The sequence below is a fragment of the Cololabis saira genome, chromosome 18 (genome assembly GCF_033807715.1).
Source record: "Cololabis saira isolate AMF1-May2022 chromosome 18, fColSai1.1, whole genome shotgun sequence".
NCBI lineage: Eukaryota > Metazoa > Chordata > Actinopteri > Beloniformes > Belonidae > Cololabis > Cololabis saira.
This window is the reverse complement of record NC_084604.1, coordinates 18,249,806-18,274,886: the sequence shown is the minus strand read 5'-3', so window position 1 is coordinate 18,274,886 and position 25,081 is coordinate 18,249,806. Positions and strand designations below refer to the sequence as shown.

The 25,081-nt window shown below is 41.1% G+C and overlaps 1 protein-coding gene across 1 annotated transcript; it reads right to left on the bottom strand.

Moving 5' to 3' along the window:
- Positions 1 to 334: 334 nt before the first annotated feature.
- Positions 335 to 25,081, bottom strand: LOC133464789 (vesicular inhibitory amino acid transporter-like). The gene is made up of 8 exons (XM_061746977.1): positions 24,978 to 25,081; positions 23,948 to 24,614; positions 8,086 to 8,222; positions 7,848 to 7,974; positions 7,449 to 7,651; positions 4,482 to 4,719; positions 3,961 to 4,123; positions 335 to 663 (listed from the first exon to the last, which is right to left on the bottom strand). The coding sequence occupies exons 1-8, from the start codon at positions 25,079 to 25,081 to the stop codon at positions 335 to 337; spliced, it is 1,968 nt and encodes a 655-aa protein (XP_061602961.1).

Sequence of the window (25,081 nt, the reverse complement as noted above, 5' to 3'; positions counted from 1 at the left end):
CTTGTTCAGTTCCGGTTATTTGTTTTGGATGCAAAGAATTCTGGGATTTCCTGCATATCGCAGTGTTTTTGTTGAATAAACTACTTCGCCTCAGTCTCCTGCATTTGGGTCCTACATTCCCGTGACATTGTGACACAACTCGATTCAATGTGGATTTTGTTCATGGTAAATTTATACATTTTTGATGTGTACAAATAAGTTATATAGCCTGGTGGAAGGAAGAGGAAAACCCAAAAGCATAAAGTAATCTATTTACAACATATACAAATCAGTACCAGCAGCTCCCTGTAAAAGTAATGAACAATGATAATGCAAAAAATCTATTCCAATTCATCTACCTCTCCTGTGGTCCCTCCATCAGTCTCTTCACTGAGCAAATCACACCCAAGATACTACATATGATCCCCAGGCTCAGTATCCCCACATCTACCAGGCGACCCCTCACAGAGAGTTGCCTCCACTGCAGTTTGAGATGAAACAGACACGGGAGGATGAGAGTCAGCGCCGCTCCGGTCACGCTCCCTGTCAAACCCATCAGCAGGGAGAACCGGGGTACCAGCAGGGCCAGCAAGTATGATGTCAGCAATAAGGCGCCACGGGCCATCAGGGCAGGACGAGACACTCCTCGACCTCTGTGTTGGGACCGGGATGAAGTAGAAGCATCTGCAGATAAATTAAAAGAGAAGTTTAAAATATATGCAGTGCTGTCAGTGGTGGAGCTTTGTGCTGATCATGCAACCGGCTTCTGTTTATGTTTAGGTCTCGCCATGTTATGACTCGTCATTGTCCAGCTGCTTCTGTTTGTCAGCGTCCAGGTTGACACATGACATCATATTCTGCTACATTATGACCTCATTTTGATTGCATATTTGTAAGTTAGCATTATTTGTAAAAAAGTACTGACGGTTTGCAAGTTTATAGAAAATAATGTTTAACAAGTTAAACAATAATTCAGCATCTCGTCAATTTTACTGAATTTAACTGCTAATTGTAAAGAGGACATAAAATAAAAAAATAAATTCTCTGTTTGAGAGGATGAAGTCGGGTCTTTGAAGTGACAACAGATTCAGAAAATTAATGTGCTATTCAGACTTGTTATTGTGATATCAAAGTCCAGCTCAGGGTGGCATTATCCAACCTCTTCATTTTAACCTCCACCTTTTAATTTCTCATCGTGCTACACCCTCTGTACCTGGGTAGCACAAACCCTAACACCAGCTGCTATGACCATAGGTACATAGACATAGTCATGACGTGAGCTGGTGTGTAATAGTGTAGTACTTTGATTCCACCCACTGCAAAAATTAATTTCTAAGTAAGAACAACATTTTCAAAAAAATTAGAAGACATTTTCAGATTAGTTTGCTACTCTTAAGAGTTTTAGTCAAGAAAAATGTCATTGCCTCATGGCCAAAGGTATTCTTACTTAAAATAAAACAGTTTGTAAAACAAACTGTATATTCACAATGTAATGACTTCATAACTGTTGACACTCAACTATGTTAACACATGGCTCCTTTCTGACCTACTTTCTAAGGTTTCATGTCATTTGTTTGACTTATAACTCTTTAAGTTCAGGTGAATCCCTTTTTACAGCTGCTAAGAGTCAGCTTTCTACATCACGAGCCTTTTATGGCCTATGTTGCTGTTGGTGTAGAAAGAGGGGCAGTATGTTTTGGTTCGTCTCATGTTATTCACAGAATGCAGTTGCATCAAATGTAGAGTTTTTGAAAGCGTGATGAGTTGTTTGGTGGATCAAACTACTTATTCCTATTATTCCAATAAAACAGAGGTTATTATTTTTGGTCCCAAGCATCTTAGGAAGGGATTAGATGGTTGCGAAGGCCTCCAATGCCACTGTGCGGAACCTTGTTGTTATTTTCGATCAGAATTTGTCGTTTAAACAGCATATTAATCAGGGTTGTAAAACAGCATTTTTCCATCTCCATTATATCGCAAAGATTAGGAGCATCCTCCCCCAGAGTTTTGCGGAAAAACTGATTCACGCGTTTGTATTTTCTATGCTAGATTACTGTAATGTGTTATTAGCAGGATGTCCAAGTACTTCTCTGAACAGCCTCCAGCTGATCCAAAATGCAGCAGCACGAGTGCTGTCGGGAATCAACAAGAGAGACTATGTCTCTCCAGTGTTAGCCTCCCTCCACTGGCTCCCCGTTAAACTCAGAATCCAATTCAAAATGTTATTACTTGCGTATAAAGCTCCAAACGGCCTAGCTCTGCGATATTTGCAAGACCTAATAGTACCTTATGTTCCTAATAGAGCTTGCTGTTCTCAGAGTGCAGGTTTATTCTCATTCATCAATTTTTGTAAGGACATGTGTGTGCCCACCAAAACCTTCCACACATACAACCACAAAAAATCCTGTTTTTCTGGTAATCTTAGGCAGCTTCAACAGGCTAAGGAAGAGGCCTACAGAAGCGGCGGCAGAGTCCTGCATAACCAGGCCAGGAACACACTGACGACAGAGGTGAAAGCAGTCAAGAGGGGATTTGCTGAAAAGATCAGAAACAGTCTTTCAGTCAACGGCCCAGTGCAGTGTGGAGAGGCCTGCAGAACATCACCAACTACAGGAGACCAACATTGCAGTGAACCATCTTGGCTGATGAGCTGATGAGGTGGCAAACAGGTCAGCGGATGATGCATTCAACATGGGACTGCACTACATCCTGCAACACCTCGACTATGCAGGGACGTATGCCAGGATCCTGTTCTTGGACATCTGCTGGGCGTTCAACACCATCATCCCGCCATCCTCCACTCTAAACTCACCCAGCTCATTGTGCCCTCCACCCATCAGTGGATTTGTAATTTTCTAACTGCAGCAGGTGAGACTGGGGAGCATCACTTCCAGCACCCGGGCCATCAGCACTGGAGCCCCCCAGGGGTGTGTGCTCTCCCCACTGCTCTTCTCCCTTTACACCAATTATTGCACCTCACAATACCTGTCTGTTAAACTCTTGACGTTTGAATCGGCCTCATCTGGGACGGTGATGAGTGTGCATACAGATGGGAGGTTGAATGGCTGGTCTGCTGGTGTGGTCAGAACAATCTGGAGCTGAACACGCTCAAAACTGTGGAGATGACAGTGGACTTCAGGAGGAGCCCCCCCACTCTGCCACCCATCATCATCACCGACAGCACTGTGACTGCTGTGGAAACCTTCAAGTTTTTGGGCTCCACAATCTCCCAGGACCTGAAGTGGAAGACCAACACAGTCGCCATCCTCAAAAAGGCCCAGCAGAGGTTGTACTTCCTGCGCCAGCTCAGGAAGCTCAATCTGACAAAGGACCTGCTGATCCAGTTCTGCACAGCAATAGTCCAGTCTGTTCTCTGCTCGTCCATCACTGTGTGGCTCCATACGAACCGACCGCTTGGGTTTGCTTACGTGGTTTGCATTAGTGCAGGGTTGTACAGTTTCGGTCCCTCCATGCTTTAGATGTTTTGCCGCTTCAACGCACCTGATTCAAATTAATGACCAGCATCAACTTGTCATCAAGCTCTGAACAAGTCTGTTAGTGACACCTTCATTTGAAACAGGAGTATTGAAGCAAGGATCTAGAAAAATAGAGCACATCACCCCCTTAAGGACAAGTATTGAAAGACCCTGTAATAGACTGAGATAAGACAACTATTTAGGGCACCTTGCTTATTCACCTGTGCATGACCATGAAGATCAATGCACATGGAACCCAGGCTGAAGACCATTTATATGTCAGATAGGCCCAAACTTCAAGTGATGGATTGGCCTCTACCACTCCAGGAATAAGAATAGCATCTTCCTGGGATCATATGTGATCAATACACATGGTAAGTCACTGTGACCTAGAGAAACAAACATCTAGCCTCCATCACTCACACCTCAGATCTTAAAATAAGGCTTCTCACATTTTCAGTAAATTACTTGTTAGGGTCTTTGTGGGCAGTGTTAGGACCTTTACCTCTTGGCAAATATGTTTGCAGTATTTCAGCAGCAGCGTAGAAGGGCAGAGGGTAGGACAGAAGGGCTTTAGCCAGAAGACACAGGTTAACTACAGGACGGAGGTTAGAGGGCAGGTTGTCCGTGACGACTTCTCTGGTCTCTATCCCCCAGGTCAGGACTGCCTAATGGATGGAAGAAATGTGTTGGCACCGTTCTTTTTCCCATCCTTTCATCACCTATGATATCATCAGAGGGAGCCAAATATAGACTTGCAGCTCATATTTTTGTTCTAGCATCTGTAGCTCTTTGACAATTAAAAAAAAAAAAAATATATATATATTTAAAATGAAAAGCTTTGAAAGCACACCCATGAGTATACGTGAATGTACAGATCAGCTTTTCAATCCTTTGGAGTCCTCTTCCCTTTAAAGGATATTTCAAAAGTAAATTCATCATTAATTTATGCAGGAAAAGTTGCTGCATAGTCACAATAAGTGAGTAAACTACCACCTGAACTCAAATATTTTAACCACCACTTACCACCAGGGAAAACAATGTTTTCATAACGCAGGCAGCTGCATGAGTCCACTTCAGCATTGCATTGAACTGACCCCTGTCCTCCATACTGCCCTCTAAAGGAGGCAGGAAGATCTGCGAGGTATAGGAGAAGATGATGACTCCTACTGAGACGAAGAAGTCCTCGGGATCCACAGACAGAGAGAGGGAGGACCACGACCAGGTCCTGGCGCAACTCAAACAGTAGAGTGTGACCAGCAGGCTGATGGAGAGGCAGAAATGAATGAAAAGATAACAGGAAAAAGGTAAAGATTCTCAAATGAGAAAACGTGTGCTATGACAGTTGGATGATTGATTTGTAGATAAGCAAGCTAAATAAATTCCTAAACAGAAAAAGAAAGGCATAAGTAATCAGAAGTATTCAAGTTTGTAAAAAAAATAATAAATAAATAAAAATAAATAAGACCATAAGGCAGATGGGAAAGGCTCCAGCAGACCCCCATGACCCTGTATATGTTTGATCAGGTATAGAAAATGGATAAATGACCATGAGGTCAATGATCTCAATAATAAATAAACTGTGTGGTGTCTGGAGGTATCAATCAGTCATATATTCTCAACATAAAAGTATATTGTGCTATTAAAAAGGAAATTTTAAAAAAATCCCAGAGAATGAGTTCCCGAAAGTCGTCAGGCTGCAAAGATAAAAAAAAAACAAAAAACAACTAAATACCAAAAAGTGTCCGAACTCCTGCAATACAATTTCAGGAAGATCAAGTAGAAATAAAGGTCAGTCTGAGAATACCTGAGGTCCTGCTTTCTGAGTATTTCACCTTAACATTTTGAGGAAATCCCAATCAGTCCTGCTCCTCAACTCAGATGACCTTTAGTTGTCTTCTGCACACAGGACAGCGTAAAGCTGCACAAAAGAACTCAGTGGGTTCCCTTATAGGAATAACAGGAAAAACAGGGTTAACAGGGTTAACCCCCTTTTAGGACAAGGTTTATTCTTCTGTCTTTCCTGTGTCTGTTAATCACCTCTGGCTAATGTAGGGGGAGTTTTATCACTGTTGATGTGGGACATGGTGCCATAAAGCTATAAACCAGATAAGTTGATTTGGCTGGTTCTGCAGAAATGGGGCTGGTTCTGCAGAGATGGGATACCACAAGAGCTAGGTAATACTTCCTAACAATAATCCTATTATTTCAAACGAAATTGATAAGTGACATTTAACATGAAAAAATCACATTTGTGCTGTTTGAAAATCTGAGATCTACCACTTCTGATCAATTACGGTCAGAATATTTTTTTATTTTCTACTTTGGAGTTCTCCCCTTAGGGTTGTTGACTCCCTGCATGTCCTACTTTATATTAAATTTAAGTTTATAAACAGTTTTCACTACAAAGTTGCCATTATTTTTCATTTCACTGACGATGGAAAGCCGGTCTGGCTTAACCAGAGGCAGCAAAACCAGGCCCAAACCATTATACCACCACCATGATTCCCTAATGGATAGCCATCGTGAGAAACAGAAACAGCCCCCGAGTCTCGCATTCAGCAGGCACGCCGATTTTTCCCAGTGGCCAGCCGCGGTACTGCAACAAAAAATCCCATGGGGCCCAGAAAGCTTTTTTCCCATAGACCGCAATAGTAAAAGAGAAGCCTCTAAAACTGTTCACAGGACACCTCCAGCTGTAATCACCGGCAATTACTAATCTTTGTATTCTATATTTTTAAGTCATGGACTTTATATCCGTCAAAAATTTTTTATAACGGCCAGAAAAGTCAAAGAAAAGTCTCTTTCTGGGTGTGACGTTTTTATATTATATTAATACATTAATAATATATGTAATACTATACATGTAATAATATACATTAATTAATATATTATATTAATACATATTATATTAATACTCGCATCATTGCCCCGGGGCATGATGGGAGGCCCCAGAGCATCATGGGAGGTGACTCAACTGCTCATGCTCTATGGGCCCCTTAACGCGGAAGTAAACCCACAAGTCAGGAAATTTTTCGTTGTATGCGCTAGGTGAGCAATTTACATTGAAATGAATGGGCGGCCATTTTCCTATCTCCTATCCAGTTATTTAATACATCCATGAACAGAAACCTTAAAACAGTAATTTATGTAATTCCAACATAAAAGCAACTACCCTTTCGCAGACATTGCATCATCATGTTCTGTATATTGATAATATTGTTAATTTGTATAAACATATCACCTCTCTGTGATCTTTAACAAAATGCAGACAGTTGGCATTGTTCATCGTTGTGGTGAAAAACATGTATCTCTGGTTTTGATAGGGCACCAACTAACTTAGAGTGACTCTAACTTCACCTTCACAATCATATCGTCATTAAGTTGACATACTTTTACTCACATACTAAATAATTTTGCGTGTGGAATTCTGTGTACAACGACATCCATACGGAAAAATAAATAGGGTCCTAAACTTTCAAGCAACACTGCAGTCATTGTAACAAATGGTTGGATATTTTTATTTGCTACTTTATCCTCTGCCCCTGCTAGTGATTATTCAAACTAACAGTGCAGCGGAGCAGAGGCAAAAACAGAGCCAAATGTATTTTTCTTTGTGCACATAAGTCTTAAATAATCAGAGGCTCAACAGAGAGGTAATGTGTGTGAGCTCAGGATTAATTGCCTAAAAGCAAGGAAAGCAAAAGAGAGCGAGAGAGAGAGATGGGACCGCTCTCAGCAGTCCTGCAGCCAATAATGTCGAGAGTCTAGACCCAGGCTTCTGCCTCCTGGCTCATTTAAGGCGGTTCAGATTAGAAATAAATCAAACAGCCAGCGACAGCGGGTTGTAACAAGTGGGAGAAGACAACTTAACCACAGGCAGTTGCAACACAATTACTATAATGAGAATGGGAACATTATCAAATGAATTCCTTTTGCTGTTCTGTCAGAAAAAGAAAAAAGAAAAAGCCGTCTTTGCTTTGATTCCATCACCTTATGAGTATGTGAGCCAGGGAGCAGAGCAGGCTGAGAGTGGAGACTGGTCTGAGATCACTCAGCAGCAGGCAGGGCAGAAGGAACATCAGAGCTACGAGTGAGCACGCTGATCTGGGAAGCGCTGCTCCTGACAGACTCTCACTCAACAGGCTGGTGGAGACAAGCAGGTACAGCGTGCAGGTCATCAACAGTTCAATGACCTGCAATGACAGATTTTCCCATCGTACATTTACAGCAAGTCTTTGAAAACAACATACTTTTATTTACACAATTACCTGCTCACGCAAAGCTTAAATTATGTTTGATTTGCTTCAAGTTATCACCCAAAATATAAAGTGAGTTCACTCATTTCCAGTGCTGTTTCTTGCTGTCAAGTCTTATACTTGAACCAAGTACCTGAGCAACGTTAACCACGCATCCTCCCACTCCCGACCAATTTGGCCACAGTCCTTTGCAACAGGCCTCCATAACATCCTGGTAGCTGTGTCGGACTCGAACCCTTGACCCCAAGCCAGGTCCTCCACTAAAATATACAAACAGAACCTTACACATTCACCGTGGATGGCAAAAGTATTACAACAGTAGAGTTTCATGATGAGGGGATGTTGCTGGGAGAAACCCATAGAAAGCTCACCTTTGGTCCACTTCATACAAGCAGGCCACCAGGGTGCTCCCTGTGTGGTTACAGATCCATGCCGACAGAACCAGCAGCACCAGACCCATGTAACCTGAGTGGACCAGTGCAAAGGGCAGAGCCAACACAAAGATACCCTGAGGGATTCAAGAGAAGAGCAAAGAGCACGTTAGAGGAGACTGGTTAAGAAGACCATAGAAAAAAGAAAGCAATGGGGGTTAAAAAACAAAACAAAAAAACCCCAACGCTCATTTGGTGTTCTTCAAGTTTACATTCAAAACATATATCATATAACTGATTTTATTTTGAATTCTTGCTGGTTTCTGTCTGTCATCAATAACAAAGAATTGACAGTAGGAAGGGGAAGACTTCTCACCAGCCCCTCGTTCTTGAGAAATAGATAACAGCAGACAAATATATAAAACAAACATATGAAACACAAAAATGATAGGTGTGAATAAGAGTTTAAATGACTGGCATTTTCTAGTACATCTGCTGTACATATGTATTATTTTGGTTACTGTAAGTACATAAATATTTGAATGAGCAAAAAGGAGTTTTTTGTTTTCTTTCATGTTGGAAAATTTCAGTTTAATTCAATTTTATTTATATAGCGTTGATTACAAAATAAGTTGTCTCGAGGCGTTTTCCAGCATTTTTTATGATCTGGACATATGGTTTTCTTCTGGTGTGTCTTCATTAGGACTGGATATGTGCAGATGATACTGCATAGCAGCACACCAGGACTCCACAGTCTGCTAAGGCGTCTTTAAAAGTCAAACATGGGCTTTGATTTTCTAACTATCTTACAAGCAGTTCTCTCAGAGAGTTGTTTTAATCTTCCAGACCTCAACTTGACCTATACATCACAAATTTAAGAAACAACTGCCCTGCACTTTATGTGTAGCTATTTTCTGATATCCTTCCCTTGCTTTGTGGACACTGGTTGTTTTATCTTTTAAAGTATTAGTGGTGGAGACATGAGGAGCCAGACTGTTTAAAAGGCTCTGACTTAAGCTTCATCTAACCTTTTTAATTATCGTGTGTCTCTTTCAATGTGCTCAAACATTTAAAATGTCGTCCTGGTCTTCATCTTCACTCTGAAATTCCTTTTATTCATTTACCCTTTAGAGATCCGCTCATGTTGTAGTTATGTACCAAAACACTCGTCTTAGCTCATTTACATATAGAATATATTACTTTCATTTAAGCCAAAAAAAAACACAAACCAGTTTTGAAACTGAAGTACAGAGGTCCCTGCACAGAAAATATCAATATTACTTATACTGTATAGGGGTATGAAGTATAAGATGTGCAATTTTGTGAAAAGACTAAGTCAAATAATGTTAGTCCAAGTTGGTTTGGGATCGTCACATATCTTGAAAAAGCACTGCCGAAATGAGTGAAGTGTGAAAATTTGAAACTAGCAAGGATTAAGGACAGCTGAGCAGGAAAGGGAGAGAAAGGAGATGAAAGAACTCTTCATGGTTGGATGATGAGGAGGCGAGAGGAGCGTTTTTGGCGTGATGCCTGGAGAGTCTGAGGATGCAGGAGACCAGCAGGAGCAGAAGGGAAAAGGCGAGTCGAGCTTTGGCCCATCACCAAGAGAAAATGTAAGTGGCTGCCAGAGAGAGAAGACAGAGGAGAGAGAACGGAGGTGAAAGTGGGAGGCAAGAAAACAAGAGGAGGAGAGGGATGCAGAATGAAAGCGGAGGGGGTGGGGGTGGGGGTGGGGGGAGCAGTGCAGCTTCACTGCTGCAGAGCATAAAGTTGGATGATGTGAGATCAGAGGAGGCAACAAGCTACTTTGATGGAGTTGTTGTGTTTTGAATGTTGGAACATGAAGATACGCGGACTCACAGAGAGCGTTATGGAAACACATCACACACGGCAGACGCAAGCACACACACTGTGGATGCATAAACAGACAAGCTCATTCTTTCTCTTTCAAGTTACTATTTAGTAACTGCTGTCTGTTAGGCATATACTGATAGAGCTTTGATGTTTGAATGGAGCTGCTGGGGATGAAAGCAGTATGAGGAAAACTGACTCTCGAGTATTTGATTTCAACCCCCCCCCCTTTCAGCGCTCTTCTCTTTCTCTCTGTCTCTTTGTCAGCTAACTGAGCACAACCTGAAGCAGCTCCCAATCACATAAGGTCAAAAGAAAGTAATTGAGAAATCCCTGATTGGCTTGAGAGAAAATAAATATTTTTTTTTCAAATGTAATTCTTAAACAGTCTCACAGCCAAAGCACCTACAGTATTACTCAACACATGTAGATGAAGTCATGGGAAAAGAAAGCAAAACTTTTTTTTTTTTTCAGTTCTGAGGCTTTTATAGCACATTAATAATAATCTGTTCCTGATAAGTCCTCAATATTACATTGTATTTAACCAAAACTGGGCCAAACTGGAGAAGATGTGTGTGAAGAACAAAGTACACCCTTATTGCTTTCATATGAATTGAAAGTGGCAGGCAGGTGCTTTTCATCAAATGCTTTTGAAAAACTGATCATAAGCAGGTGTGCAGACATCTGAAAAGCACACAATTTGTCAGCTTGCCAGCCTGGAGAATTTAGATGTGTGTTGACAGTGCAAAAGAAGAAAGACATCAGCAGTGATTTTAGAGGGCTGTATGGGGTGGGAGTCTGGTGAGTTGGTTGCTCTTGGTGGGCTGTTGCCATGTGTGTGGGCGCGATGGGGTTGGGGGGCCTGGGGGGCCTGGTGGGGCCAGCCTTATCACCGCCCTTGTCTCAAGGGTCCTGCCCAGGCCTCTGGGGGCAGCGGTGCAGCGGTGCAGCACTGGGGAGGTGGGGGCCCTGCGCCAAGGGTCCATCGTGGGCTGGTCCTCCTCGGTTAGTGGGTTACAGCCGGTGCCAATGTGCCTGGCGGGGATCTTGTACAGTTTGATATGATGAGGATGTTGGTAGCAATAACGAATGATAATTATAATTAAAGCTGCAAGCAGCGATGAACGGGCCCTCGCACTCACGTCCACCGCCCCCCATAAGCATATCAGAAATGACACCACCCACGACTCTCTATGTCAACCCATTCAAAAGTTATAGCAGAAAAAAGGAACAACCAATCAGAGGAAGGGGCGGGGCTAATTCAGGCCAATGAAGGTCAAGGACTCATTACAGAGTCCCATGACACCACCCACAACTTCCTATGTCAAACCATTCAAAAGTTATGGCAGAGAAAAGTATTCTAGGGGGCGCTGTTGAGCCGTTAGGCCACGCCCATTAATGCAAACCATTAAATATCAAATGTATCACCAGGCCTGGCTTGCATGCAAAATTTGGTGACTTTTGGAGAACTATCAAATATGGACCAATCAGATGAAGGGGACGAGCGCTTTTTCACGTCTAGCGTCGCCACGGTAACACTTTTGAAAGAGAAAAGTAATGTGCGTCGTCGCAGGAAAGAGACGCACATCTTGATGTAAAAAAAACACAAAATTTGCTTACAAAAATTTCGGCATCCTGCCAGGCTCGAACTCCCAACCACCGGCACCAAAGATCGCAATGATCTGGTTGAGCTACATCTCAGCTGATACCTCACTTTGACTTACTGGCTTACGAGAGACCAAGATAGCGATATAATGTCTGGAACTTTTTTTTCCCAATTTTTTAAATATTTGTAAGGTATAAATATTAGTAAAACACTACTATTTTATTATTACTTTTTCTGTAACCATTCTACCGAGGTTTCTAACCGGGCTGAGCACGGGACTATTTCTAACGTCACCACATTACAACAGCTGATTGGTCGGGGGGCGGGGCCGTCATCACCCTACTCGCCACTGATTGGTCGGGGGGCAGGGCCGTCATCACCCTACTCGCCACTGATTGGTCGGGGGGCGGGGCCGGCAGACTTTTGAATCAGGAAGCGGGAGTCAAACCATTAAAAAGTTATAGCAGAAAAAAGGGACAACCAATCAGAAGAAGGGGCGGGGCTAATTAAGGCCAACGAAGCTTAAGGACTCATTACAAAGTCCCATGACACCACCCACAACTTCCTATGTCAAACCATTCAAAAGTTATGGCAGAGAAAAGTATTCTAGGGGGCGCTGTTGAGCCGTTAGGCCACGCCCATTAATGCAAACCATGAAATATCAAATGTATCGCCAAGTCTGACTTGCATGCAAAATTTGATTACTTTTGGAGAACTATCAAATATGGACCAATCAGATGAAGGGGACGAGCGCTTTTTCACGTCTAGCGTCGCCACGGTAACACTTTTGAAAGAGAAAAGTAATGTGCGTCGTCGCAGGAAAGAGACGCACATCTTGATGTTAAAAAAACACAAAATTAGCTTACAAAAATGTCATCATCCTGCCAGGCTCGAACTCCCAACCACCGGCACCAAAGACCGCAATGATCTGGTTGAGCTATATCTCAGCTGATACCTCACTTTGACTTACTGGCTTAGGACAGACCAAGATAGCGATATAATGTCTGGAACTTTTTTTTCCTAATTTTTTAAATATTTGTAAGGTATAAATATTAGTAAAACACTACTATTTTATTATTACTTTTTCTGTAACCATTCACCGAGGTTCTAACCGGGCTGAGCACGGGACTATTTCTAACGTCACCACATTACAACAGCTGATTGGTCGGGGGGCGGGGCCGTCATCACCCTACTCGCCACTGATTGGTCGGGGGGCGGGGCCGTCATCACCCTACTCGCCACTGATTGGTCGGGGGGCGGGGCCGGCAGACGTTTGAATCAGGAAGCGGGAGTCAAACCATTAAAAAGTTATAGCAGAAAAAAGGGACAACCAATCAGAAGAAGGGGCGGGGCTAATTAAGGCCAACGAAGCTTAAGGACTCATTACTGAGTCCCATGACACCACCCACAACTTCCTATGTCAAACCATTCAAAAGTTATGGCAGATAAAAGTATTCTAGGGGGCGCTGTTGAGCCGTTAGGCCACGCCCATTAATGCAAACCATGAAATATCAAATGTATCGCCAAGTCTGACTTGCATGCAAAATTTGATTACTTTTGGAGAACTATCAAATATGGACCAATCAGATGAAGGGGGGGGCGCGCCTTTTGGCGTCTAGCGTCGCCACGGTAACACTTTTGAAAGAGAAAAGTAATGCGTGTAGTCCCAGGATGGAGACGCACATTTTGATGTATAACACACCTGGGTGCACATTACGGTTCGGGCCGTATTAATTGCCGAAGGAATGGCATAAATTGCGCCAAAATTACACAATTAATTCAAAATGGCCGACTTCCTGTTCGGTTTCGGCCATGGCTCCAAGAGACTTTTCTTGAAGTTGTGCCATGATACAGGTGTGTAGCGATTTTCGTGCATGTACGTCAAACCGTATCGTGGGGCTTGAGGCACAAAGTTTTCCGGGGGGCGCTGTTGAGCCATTTTGCCACGCCCATTAATGCAAACCATGAAATATCAAATTTATCGCCAGGCCCTGCTTGCATGCCAAATTTGGTGCCTTTTGGGGAACTATCAAATATGGACCAATCAGATGAAGGGGGGGCACGCTTGTTGGCGTCTAGCGTCGCCACGGTAACACTTTTGAAAGAGAAAAGTAATGCGCGTAGTCGCAGGATAGAGACGCACATTTTGATGTATAACACATCTGGGTTCATGATACGGTTCGGGCCGTATTAATTCTCGAAGGAATGGCATATATTGCTCCAAAATTACGTGATTCATTCAGAATGTTCAAAATGGCCGACTTCCTGTTCGGTTTCGACCATGGTGCCAAGAGACTTTTCTGTAAGTTGCAACATGATACAGGTGTGTACCGATTTTCGTTCATGTACGTCAAACCGTATTGAGGGGCTTGAGGCGCAAAGTTTTTTCTGTCTGAACCAATCAGATGAAGGGTGGGCGCGCTTTTTGGCGTCTAGCATCGCCACGGTAACGCTTTTGAGAGAGAAAAGTAATGCGTGGTGTCGGAGGATGGAGACGCACATTTTGATGTATAACACACCTGGGTGCTCGTTACGGTTCGGGCCGTATTAACTGCCGAAGGAATGGCATAAATTTCGCCAAAATGACACGACTAATTCAAAATGGCCGACATCCTGTTCGGTTTCGGGCATGACGCCAAGAGACTTTTCTTTAAGTTACGTCATGATACAGGTGTGTACCGATTTTCGTGCATGTACGTCAAACCGTATCGTGGGGCTTGAGGCACAAAGTTTTCAAGGGGGCGCTGTTGAGCCATTTTGCCACGCCCATTAATGCAAACCATTAAATATCAAATTTTTCGCCAGGCCTGGCTTGGGTGCAAAATTTGGTGACTTTTTGGGCACGTTTAGGGGGGCAAAAAGGCCCTCCTTTCGTCAGAAAAATAATAATAATAATAATAATAATAATAAAAAAAATACAAATAATTCCTACAGATACAATAGGGCCTTCGCACTGAAGGTGCTCGGGCCCTAACTAGAAAATTTCAGGAAATTTTGATATGAGCATGTCCTACTGCCCATTCGTCCCCTTTTGCTGCTTTGGTTTGGGGCTGTAGTGTTTGTGTTCGGGGTGGTTCTATGTCAGTTTGAGGTGTTTACGTTTGTTTGGCATTCATTCCTGTGCTCCCAATAGTTATTAATGGGGCGCGCTTTTTGGCGTCTAGCGTCCCCACGGTAACGCTTTTGACTGAGAAAAGTAATGCCCATCGAGGCACGATGGAGACGCATCTAACAATGTATGCCATGCATGGGTGCACGTTCCGGTTCAGGCTACGTTAACGGATAGGTTTGTTTTTCACCATGGTAAAAAACCCTATCCGAATGAATGGGGCCATTTGGCATGGATTTTGACAAAAAATGTCCTTAATTCACAGCTTCATGAAATTTGAGTATGTTGAAGTTCACAGTGTGTCTGGGAACATTTGTATGATGTCTCTACGATAACCTGTTGCGTAGCAAAAGGCGTCCAAAGTCAAATGGAAATTAAAAAAAAAGAAAGGTAAATTTTGCAAAAACTGTAATAATTGGCATAATGAGGTTGTACGGTCCGTTAGTGCCAATCGGGCCGAGTGTTTGTAAATTTGAACGATGTTGTTACGATAAAGTTCGGCCGAGCAATAAGCCGCGAATTTTGCGTTTTTTATTTTTGCTTTTTGTGATCTAGCGTTGCCACGGTAACACTTTTGACTGAGAAAAGTAATACCCATCGAGGCACGACGGAGACGCATCTAACGATGTATGCCATGCATGGGTGCACGTTTCGGTTCAGGCTACGTTAACGGATAGGTTTTTTTTTCACCATGGTAAAAAAAACCCATACGAATGAATGGGGAAATTTGGCATGGATTTTGACATAAAATGTCCTTATATCACAGCTTCATGAAATTTGAATATGTTGAAGTCCACAGCGTGCCGAGTCGGGGAACATTTGTACGATGTCTCTACAATAACCTGTTGCCTAGCAACAAGCGTCCAAAGTCAAATGGAATTTTTTTTTTAATTGAAAGTTAAATATCGCAAAAACCGTAATAATTTGCATGATAAGGCTGTACGGTCCTTTAGGGCGGATCGGGCCGAATGTTTGTAAATTGGATCAATGTCTCTACGATAAAGTTCGGCCGAGCAATAAGCGTCCGAATTTTTGCCTTTTCTTTCTTTTTGGCATCTAGCGTTGCCACGGTAACACTCTTGACTGAGAAAAGTAATACCCATCGAGGCAGGATGGAACCGCATCTAACGATGTATGTCATGCATGGGTGCACATTGCGGTTCGGGCCGTATTAACGGCCGAAAAAAGCGTGCGGAATAATAAGAAAAGGGAAACCTTTTCTGTATACTATTATATCGCCTTCATTTTCATGTTTTTGCTCGTTTTTTCGGGCGTGTTTTATTTTTGGGGGATTTTTTTCTTCCACATCAGAGCGGGGTCATGCTGTACACCCGCTGGTGCGCAGTGGGACGTTTGCGACTTTAGCTTGTTAGCAAAATGCTAGCAACATTGCCCTTTGGGCCATTCTGGACAATTGCAATAATGGTCATGTCACTACTTGGCATGCCCATAATTACCGTTATAATTGTCAGAATCCTCATTGAAATCATTGCTATTATTACTTTCATCACTGGTTTTTATTTTTGGCTTTCTTTTTGATTGTACTGTATGTGCGTGTGTGCGTGCGTGCGTGCGTGCGTGCGTGCGTGCGTGTGTGCGTGCGTGCGTGTATGTATGTACGTACATATATATTTCTGTATAAATAAAGCTATCAATACTAACGAGTTAACGATGAATCGTTATATAGTACACACAACACCATATATAATATCTAAATTGATGATAACCCTAGAACATGTATGTACTTTCACATTTTGACTTAATGAGGACTGCACAATTTTTTCACCAATAATTAATATGCATACACACACAATGGATATAGGGTTATGTAAGTATCATTAACTGTAAAGTTGTCTTCATTAAAATTTCTTCATATTGGTATATTTAGATATGTATGACCAAATAAAGATACATGTATGTACATTTCCATACATAGATGGTATGTATTATGCATATTGTATATTATGTTTCTTTCATGTAATTGATATGTATCTATCCAGACTCAGCTTCTTTTTTTTTAGGGATCAATAAAACATGGTAGACTGTCAAGAGGGCTGGTAAAGGAAACACACTGTCACACAACACCCATGCACAAAAACCCCAGTTCTAAGATCAAAATGCATATATGTGCCTTTTAGTTTTGCCAAATTTGATATTAACCAAATTTATGCAAACAACTGGGGGGGGGGGGGGGGGGGGGGGGCAGTGAGCAGTGATTTTAGAGAGGCAACTGTTGACACACATCAATCTGGAAAAGTTGTAACCTAATTTCCAAACAATTTAGAGTTTCCTTCATAGAAGAAAAAACTATTAACATTTAAACTATGGCAAACTTGTAAACCACTTGCCAATGTTCCCATGAGTGCAAGTCAAAAGTCAAATTATGCAATGCAAAATAGCAAACCCCAGGAGCTCAGACTCTACAGCTTGTTATGCTGACCATGCACTAGACGGCTTTGCGAAAACTTCAAAAAGAAATGTTTTTTTATATGCTAACATCTTTTTCTTTGACATCTAAACACTAAGCCAGTGTTTTTAGTCACAGACCGAAGATTAAGGATCTTGGAGGGTCACTACAGCAAGATTCTTTTGTGAACCCAAGAACCACATGACCTCAAGCTAATTTGATATAATATTAAACTTTTTTCATTTTGTTGCAAGATATGAATAATATTGACTCAAATTTGCTCCAATTGTCACCTCACACGATAACGGCCTAGATCTTAGTACCTTGCTTCAACTTGGGCGAAACTCCTCGTGACTTCCTTTGGAGTGTGGATATTGATCTCTGGTTCCCAAAACGCGTTATTTGAAAAGTCTGAACAGGTATGGGCTGTTTGAAACTCAAACAAGAAAATAAAGGTTAATTTGGTATAAAAAGAACATGACAGGATGGCTTATGTTTGAAAAGTTTCATCTGAGCAAGCCATAAGACTTCTGGGTGAAAGTCCTTTGGACAGAAACGCTTACATAGAGATGTTTGGCCATTATGGACAGCACTTTATTATACATTACATATTATATCTGCAAAAACACCTCATACCAGCAGTCATGTCTGTTTGTCTTTAATTCTGCTTTTAAACTTTTTACTTTTTATTGCATTTAAAAAAAAAAGTTTAATGTAAAGCACTTTGAAATTTCTTGTACCGTACATGAAATGTGCTATACAGATAAACTAGCCTTGTCAAGCACGGTGGTGAAGGGACAGTGATTTGGGTTTGTTTTGCAAGTATGTGATCTGGGTACTTTGCTGTAAACGAGTCAATAAGGCAAATCTGGGTCCACGTAGTTGTCAATCAGTTTGAATAAAACTGGGTCATGTAAGAGGACAATGGACCCGTGCACAAATGTACATTTGCAACAGAACAGCAAAAAGAAATGTAAATGTAAAGTTATGTTACATTGGCTCTGTAAAGTCCAGACCACAACGTACTGGAAATGCAGTGGTGGAAGCTTAAAGGTTGGGTATAGTAGATCTTTTCTTTTCCATTTTATCCATTTTTTCCTTTTTCCCTTTTTCCTTTAAAAAATATCTTTATAATTAAGAATACATTTTTATTAAAAAAAAAAAAAAAAGGATTATTGCCGGTGGAAGTAACAGGGCTTTAAAATAATATTGTGTAAGCCTAGTAAAGTCATTATACTGTTAGCTTCTCTGTCAAACTCTTGTTTTCTTCAGTTATCTGGCATTGCATATTCATGCACTTGCATTGAGATGCATGTCTGAAGGAAGGTGGGTGTGCTTTGTAATTGTTCTCAAAATCTTGCTGACTCTTAGGGACTCTTCCAATACCTTCTACCCTTTTCTTACCTGTAAACCTCCATGAATTTAAACAAGAATAGTGGGTTGAAATTCGTCCACAATAGTGTGAAAGAATGACAACTTCACATACAGTCGATGTTAGTGTCAGTTATTGCAGCTAATGGTGGTTCTACAAGCTACTAAATCACGGGGTGTACAAAGCGTTTCCCAGACTGCTTCTGTATTTTGACAGCATATAATTGTATATTCCCTTCTCGGTTTCCAAGTACAAAATTCTGAAGCTGCCCTTAAGGTTATGTTCTAATACTTTATGCAAACACATGCCTTATTCACAAAAAAGTGACAGAGAAAAGTCTTTTCTCCACCATGAGGGATTAGAGAGAGCTGACATGAGTGGAAACAGAAAGGTTTGACATTTAAATAACTGAAAGTGCCAATTTCCAAACCATGACAGAAGTCCCATGGGTTTTACCAAAGTGTGTTATTATTCTGAAGTCTCTGGAAGAATGGAGGAATTTGTCTTTCATTTCTGAATCAATCCTATCACATATTAGTTACTTTAACATCCTTTATACTGTTTGCTTTAAGTTTCCATTTATGCTGTGTACTGAGAGGCTTCACCCTCGTTTACCTGACTATGCACGTGACTACAACGCTGCAGTGCTTTCATATTGATCTCTGGAGATGTTAACCACCCCTATTATCTGACAATTTCTGACTTCATGTTTATTTGTATGTAACTTATTTAGATGTTTGACTTTTTCTTTCCAAGGTAATTTACATTGTGTGAACATAATTTCCCTTTGGGGAGTTATAAAGTATTATATGTATTTATATAGTGTAATAAATTAAAAAAATGAATTGAATTCAATTTTCAGTTGTTTCTATTCTGCTACCATTATACCCATTTTTTTATATAGGAAACATCGATAGATATACATATATATGGATAGATAGATGTGTATATATATATGCATATACACAGACACATGTATCAAAGATTCATAAAATGCAGGTACCTGTATTTTCAGTCTTCTGTTGTGTAGCACTAACATCCTTTCAGAATTTAAGCCAGAAAACAGTAGAAAAAGTAGAAAAAGGATAATTGGATAATTTTCTGCTAAAAAATGGGGACTTTTATTCTCGCATGATTAGTGTTTGTATTTGAAAATCACAATCAACTTGGTCTGGAATTTTCATCGCAGTTCAAAACGAAATGTCACTTCAGAGAATATATTCAATCATAGACTCTTCAATTAATTTTAGTCTTGCTCAATGTCAAAAATCAAGATATTTACAGTATGGAGAAGACACATAAACAGAAGCTGCTTCATTAGCAGCCACGTTGGGAATCAAACTGACTTTCAAAATATTCCCAAATCGAGAGCATCGAGGGATTGAGCTGTTATTTCAGCACTTTTGGCAGCAAATTTACTTTGTAATAAAAACTTCATTAAGCTGGCAGACAGTGCTTTACATTTGCATCAAGGAAAGAACATGGGAAAATAGATATTTTCCTTCCTGCTTTGATAGATGTTTCAACACCAGAGGCTTTCTTTTGCCTTTCACTGTCAACATGTAATCATCTGGTTGTATCTGAACATTCTAATATGCTTCCAGAGAATTATTACCCTACATTTGTGTGTCCAACTGGACTCTCAGCAGTCTAACCAGCAATTGCTGTACCCTCCTATGTGAACTTGTGCTTGTGTTGTTCTCTCAGATGTAAGTCGCTTTGGATAAAAGCGTCTGCTAAATGACAGTAGTAGTAGTAGTAGTAGTAGTAGTAAATTTACTTTTCTTTTTCTGATACTGTATTGCAGCCATCTTTTCAATTTATTAACTGCTCCAATGAAGAAAAGAAAATATTGGACTATTTTGTGCAAGCATTACAGTTTCATAGCTCCACTGCTCTTCCTCATCTTGCTCATGGTACCAACAGACCACTGTGATTGGCTCTGGGTTGGCTTGAAGGGGTTGAGTGACAAAGCTTAGCCAAGTCGCCTCAAGCAGCTACTTTTGCCTCCAGCTGAAGGCAGTTAACCAGGGCTAGTCCAGCTGGAAGGCCTCTTTCTTGTTGGCTGCTAACTGTAGCTGCAGGAAGAATCGCCTGGATCCTCTGGCTAATCCAGATTCCAGGTTGGCCTGGACCCTTCAAGGTTCACAGACTAGATCACTAGCCAGTGGTTGCTATAGCTACTTTGCACTCCAGCCAGGCTCAGAGCTCGCTAGTCAGTGGTCCTCTGTTGGAGGTGTACCTCACAGCGCAACTTGTTTCAAAAGTTAATTGAGTAGCAAATGTATAGATGGACAAATTCAATCATAATATAAAAGCATGGGCCAGAGAAGCCCCCCTATTGGCCCTATTGGCCTCCTGGCTCCAGAGAGGTGGAGCCAGCTCACAGACCCAGCTTTCTTTAATAGGTTGTTCAAAGAAGGATGTTTCAAAAGTTACTAGACATAATGGACAACACAAACTCTGCACAATATTTTGATGACACACACAGTGTGTTCAGTTGGACTTTTCTTCAGCAGTAAGGACTGCTACAGGAGCTGATTCCTACCCACCGCAATAAACTTTTACAGTTACTCTCTGTTCCATGCAAGAAGACCGTTAGGATGAAATGCATGACCTAGCAGCCTCTTTATTGGTTCTATATATTTTTCCTTATTTTTAGTTCTTCTGTTGGACAGTGATACTTTGCAGCAATTTAACTGCCCTATAGGGTTATTGAAGTACTTTTCAATTCAATTTCAATTCAGTTAATGTGACCTACATATATATATAAGATTACGAAGCAGCTAAAGTTGCTGATTGTAGTACGTACTTCACGTAATGAACAAACAATAAAACATTAACCAATCTAAAAGTCCTGGTAAGCAAATGATATCGTGTTAGCTGAGTTAAAAAATAAAATGTTAACAGTTAGAATGCTAACAGTTAAATTACATAAATGGACAATACACCCAGCACATATGATGTTTGTTTGTCTGCTACTTATAAGTTGAATTAACCATTTGGATGGTAACAACAGAACTTGCAGCGCATTAGATGCATATTTGCAAGAATTGTATGCTTCAGCATTTGTCTGTTCTGTACTGTATTTGTGCATGGCTGCTTATTATTGCCCTAATGTCGTAATGTATTCTTTGCAGACCCTGTGACACTGTGAAATTACACCACAGTCATTCACTGAAAGAACACATTAACATGAGTGCAATTGTTGAATAAGGCCCAGCATTTACAGCATAATAAGCTATTAGTTTTACTGCCACAGGGACACGCTGCGACCGGGAGATGTTCATTTTTTTAAAACAATTTGATTCACGCTTAATTTGATTATGAAGACTGGAGAGTGCCTTACAAATAGCCTGCAAAACTACAAAGCATTGTTTAGCAATGTGAAAACACAATGAGAGCAAATTAAGGCCCCGTTTACACGTAGCCGGGTATTTACAAAAACGGAGGCGTTTTCATGCGTTTTGGCCGTCCGTTTACACGGAAACGGAGGTCAAAGTCACCAAAAACGATCATTTCTGAAAACTCCGGCCAAAGTGGAGATTTTCAAAAACTCCGTTTTCCCGTTTGCGTCTAAACGGAGGAAAACGGAGATTTAAGCTTCAGAACGTCACATTATGCACCAGAAACTCACCAGCGTCATGTGTGCGACCTGTGTTTACAATTAGTTTGGCCACCGTCAATATTTTCTTGTATTTTACCTGTTTAATATTCTAAAGTCACACTTAAAAGTAACTCCCCCCCCCCCGTCCAGCCTCCTGCTCATTCAAGCCTGTGAGCGCGTCAGCCAGCAGCATGAAGCCTGAATTATGGTTCCGCGTTAAATCGACGGCGTAGGGTACGCGGCGACGCGCAAGGTACGTGCGCGTCGCCGCGGACCCTACGCCGTAGGCTCTGCGTTAATGTAACGCGGAACCATAAATCAGCCCTTAACTGGAAGTTACACACGTGTCATTTGTTGATGTTTTTCCAGGATTCTGATTGGCTTGCATGACGTTAAGAGCGTTTTCATGCGGGTCCGTGTAAACGAGGATTTTTTTGAAAACGTAGAGGGGAAAATATCCGTTTTTGTAAATACCCGGCTACGTGTAAACGTGGCCTAAATGGTATGTTTAATGCTGGACGCCTTTTGAGCTTAGTGCGCAGCTCAACACCCAAACAGTGCGCATTTACATTATTCACATTATGCATTTGTCTTCTACGGGAGAGAAAAAAAAGAAGATTGGTGTACTAAAAGTTAATTATGAAATAAAAAAAAATGTGCAGTTTAAGTTAATATGAACTGTTATCACAAGATGAAAACATTTGGCTTGTGGATATGTAAGTTTGTGTAAACAATCCACCAAAAAATTGAAGTTATAATAACGAGCTCTTCAAAATTAGATTGCTAAAGAAATGATTAAATACCACGGCAATGACTAAGTTCACTGTGTTGTGTAAATGAATGTGACGCACTTCAGAGTTTCATGTGGTTTGCTGGGGAAACGAGGATCATGCTCATGTTCCTTGAACTACAGTATAAGATTGTCCACGAAATAGATAAGATTAAAGCTAAAACATTGTTGAAATGGTCCCAGCTCAGTAAACTTGTTGACATTTTCTAACAATGGCAGGTCAAGTCCTGACTGGGAAAACAGTCCCAGGGAGGAAAAAAACAACATCCTGGTTCGAGGTTGTTGATGTTTTTTTTGCACACATGAAGTAAATGACCTGAGAATCAGCAACATAATCTCACAGAAACAATATTGTTTCCTCTTCATTTGCTGGACTTAATCGCTCTCTTCCCTTTTATATTTTTATTGCACACATCCAGATAACTCCTTTTTGCACTTTCGCTTGTTTTATACTTTACTTCAATACTTATATTTATCAGCATAAAAACCCATGTCTTCAAAAAAATGATATTGTTTTACACCTGCCTGTGTCACGCACCTTTTAGTGCTGACATCAAAAAAGTCATAATGGGTTTTGCAGTTGTGTTCATAGAACCATATGAACCATTTGAAGACAATGCTACAGCCCCAAGCATTTGGTTTCATCATTTTCTTTCATGAAAAAAACACAAATGACACAACATTGGGCATAGAATTACCAAATAACATCCTTTTCAATTAGAGATAAGATGCTCACATCATGTGTAATATTGTTTTCTTTAGTGTTATCAGCAATAATGCACTGATGGACAAGAAGGAAGTAAATAATGAATACGTAGGGGGAAATAAATCACAAAAATTGTACTTAATTTATCAAAAAAAGCTTGTTTTTATTATCTTTTAAAAGATGAGGACTTTGTCCATATTTACTCTTTAGTATATAGAGTATGTGTACGCATATACATTGTAAACAAACATTGGCAATCTTAAGTAACTTAGCTCCATCCTTACCTGAAGCCACTGCAGCACTTTTAATCATATATGAAAATTAAATAGTTTTATATGAGGTAGGAGGTCACGAACTTGACAACCACTGCTACTAAGGAAAATCCTTTTGACCATCTAAGCTGAACTCTCGTACCTGTATTGCATTCGTGACGTTCCAGCCAGCTTCCCAGGCCGTGATGGTGGGTGAAGAATTCAGAGTTGTGCCACTAGTACTGTGGGTTTGAACTGAATCAGCAAAACTTGTGCTCACTTGGTCATTTTGAAAGCTGGTAAGCAGGTTAAAAGTACCCCCAACAGAGTCTTCTTCTTTTTCTCCCTCTTCATCCTCAGAAAGTCCCCATTTTACCACATTTTCTGTTGTCCCCCTGCAGGACTCTCTCTTGCACTCCTGGTTCTGCTTGAAACTCAGTTTCTCCTCATTTCTGTCAGTATGCAGCTCCATAGAGGGCGTTTGTTTGTTGTGTTTTCTAGCACTTTTGGACCAGAGGGAGTCACTGGTGGAACCATCTGAAGTTGTGGTGATGGTCTTAGTTCCAGTGGAGATTGCCACTGTTCTAGCTTCTTTAAAATCTGGATCGTCCTGCCCAACAGTGCAGGTGGATCCTCTCAAGTTAGGAGCTGGTTTTACCCCCATAGCAGGGTCCTCTTCATGTTGCAAAACCAGGCTGTTTTCTCGTGAAGATGATGGCTCATTTTTTCGTGTGATGCTGTGAACAGGAAATCTTTCATCCTCACTGTAGGTTTGGTTCAACTCATCTTTGTGGGTCAGAATCAGCATCTCCTCATCCTCTTGAAAGAACCTGCTCAGAAAAAAAAATTGAAAGATTCCCTGTGCTTTCATTTAATTCTCCTCAGTGCATGTACATAGACAATTGGGGTTTTAATAACAATGCTACGCCTTCAATTCACATGGATGAGGGTGACGAGGGATGATAATTAGATATAAACCATCAGCTTTCGTTTCAGGAAGCTTTCAACTGCAACTGTATCTGTTCCTGTCTTCTGACACTTAACTTAATCGATAGCGGCAAAATATGAAAGCACAAACTATGTCCCAGACAATCAGCATCAGTTAATATAATCTATGATGATGTAAAAAGATAAATCACTGGAAATCAGTGGTAAAATAAATCTATAAATAAATACCTCATGATGCGACTCACCTTGTTGTCCATTCCAAGTGCAACTTTGACGCGGCCCAGTCCCACAAACACCCAGCAGCACTTCCAGGCTGCTGGGGACTGCCAAACCAGCGAAGAGAGCCCAT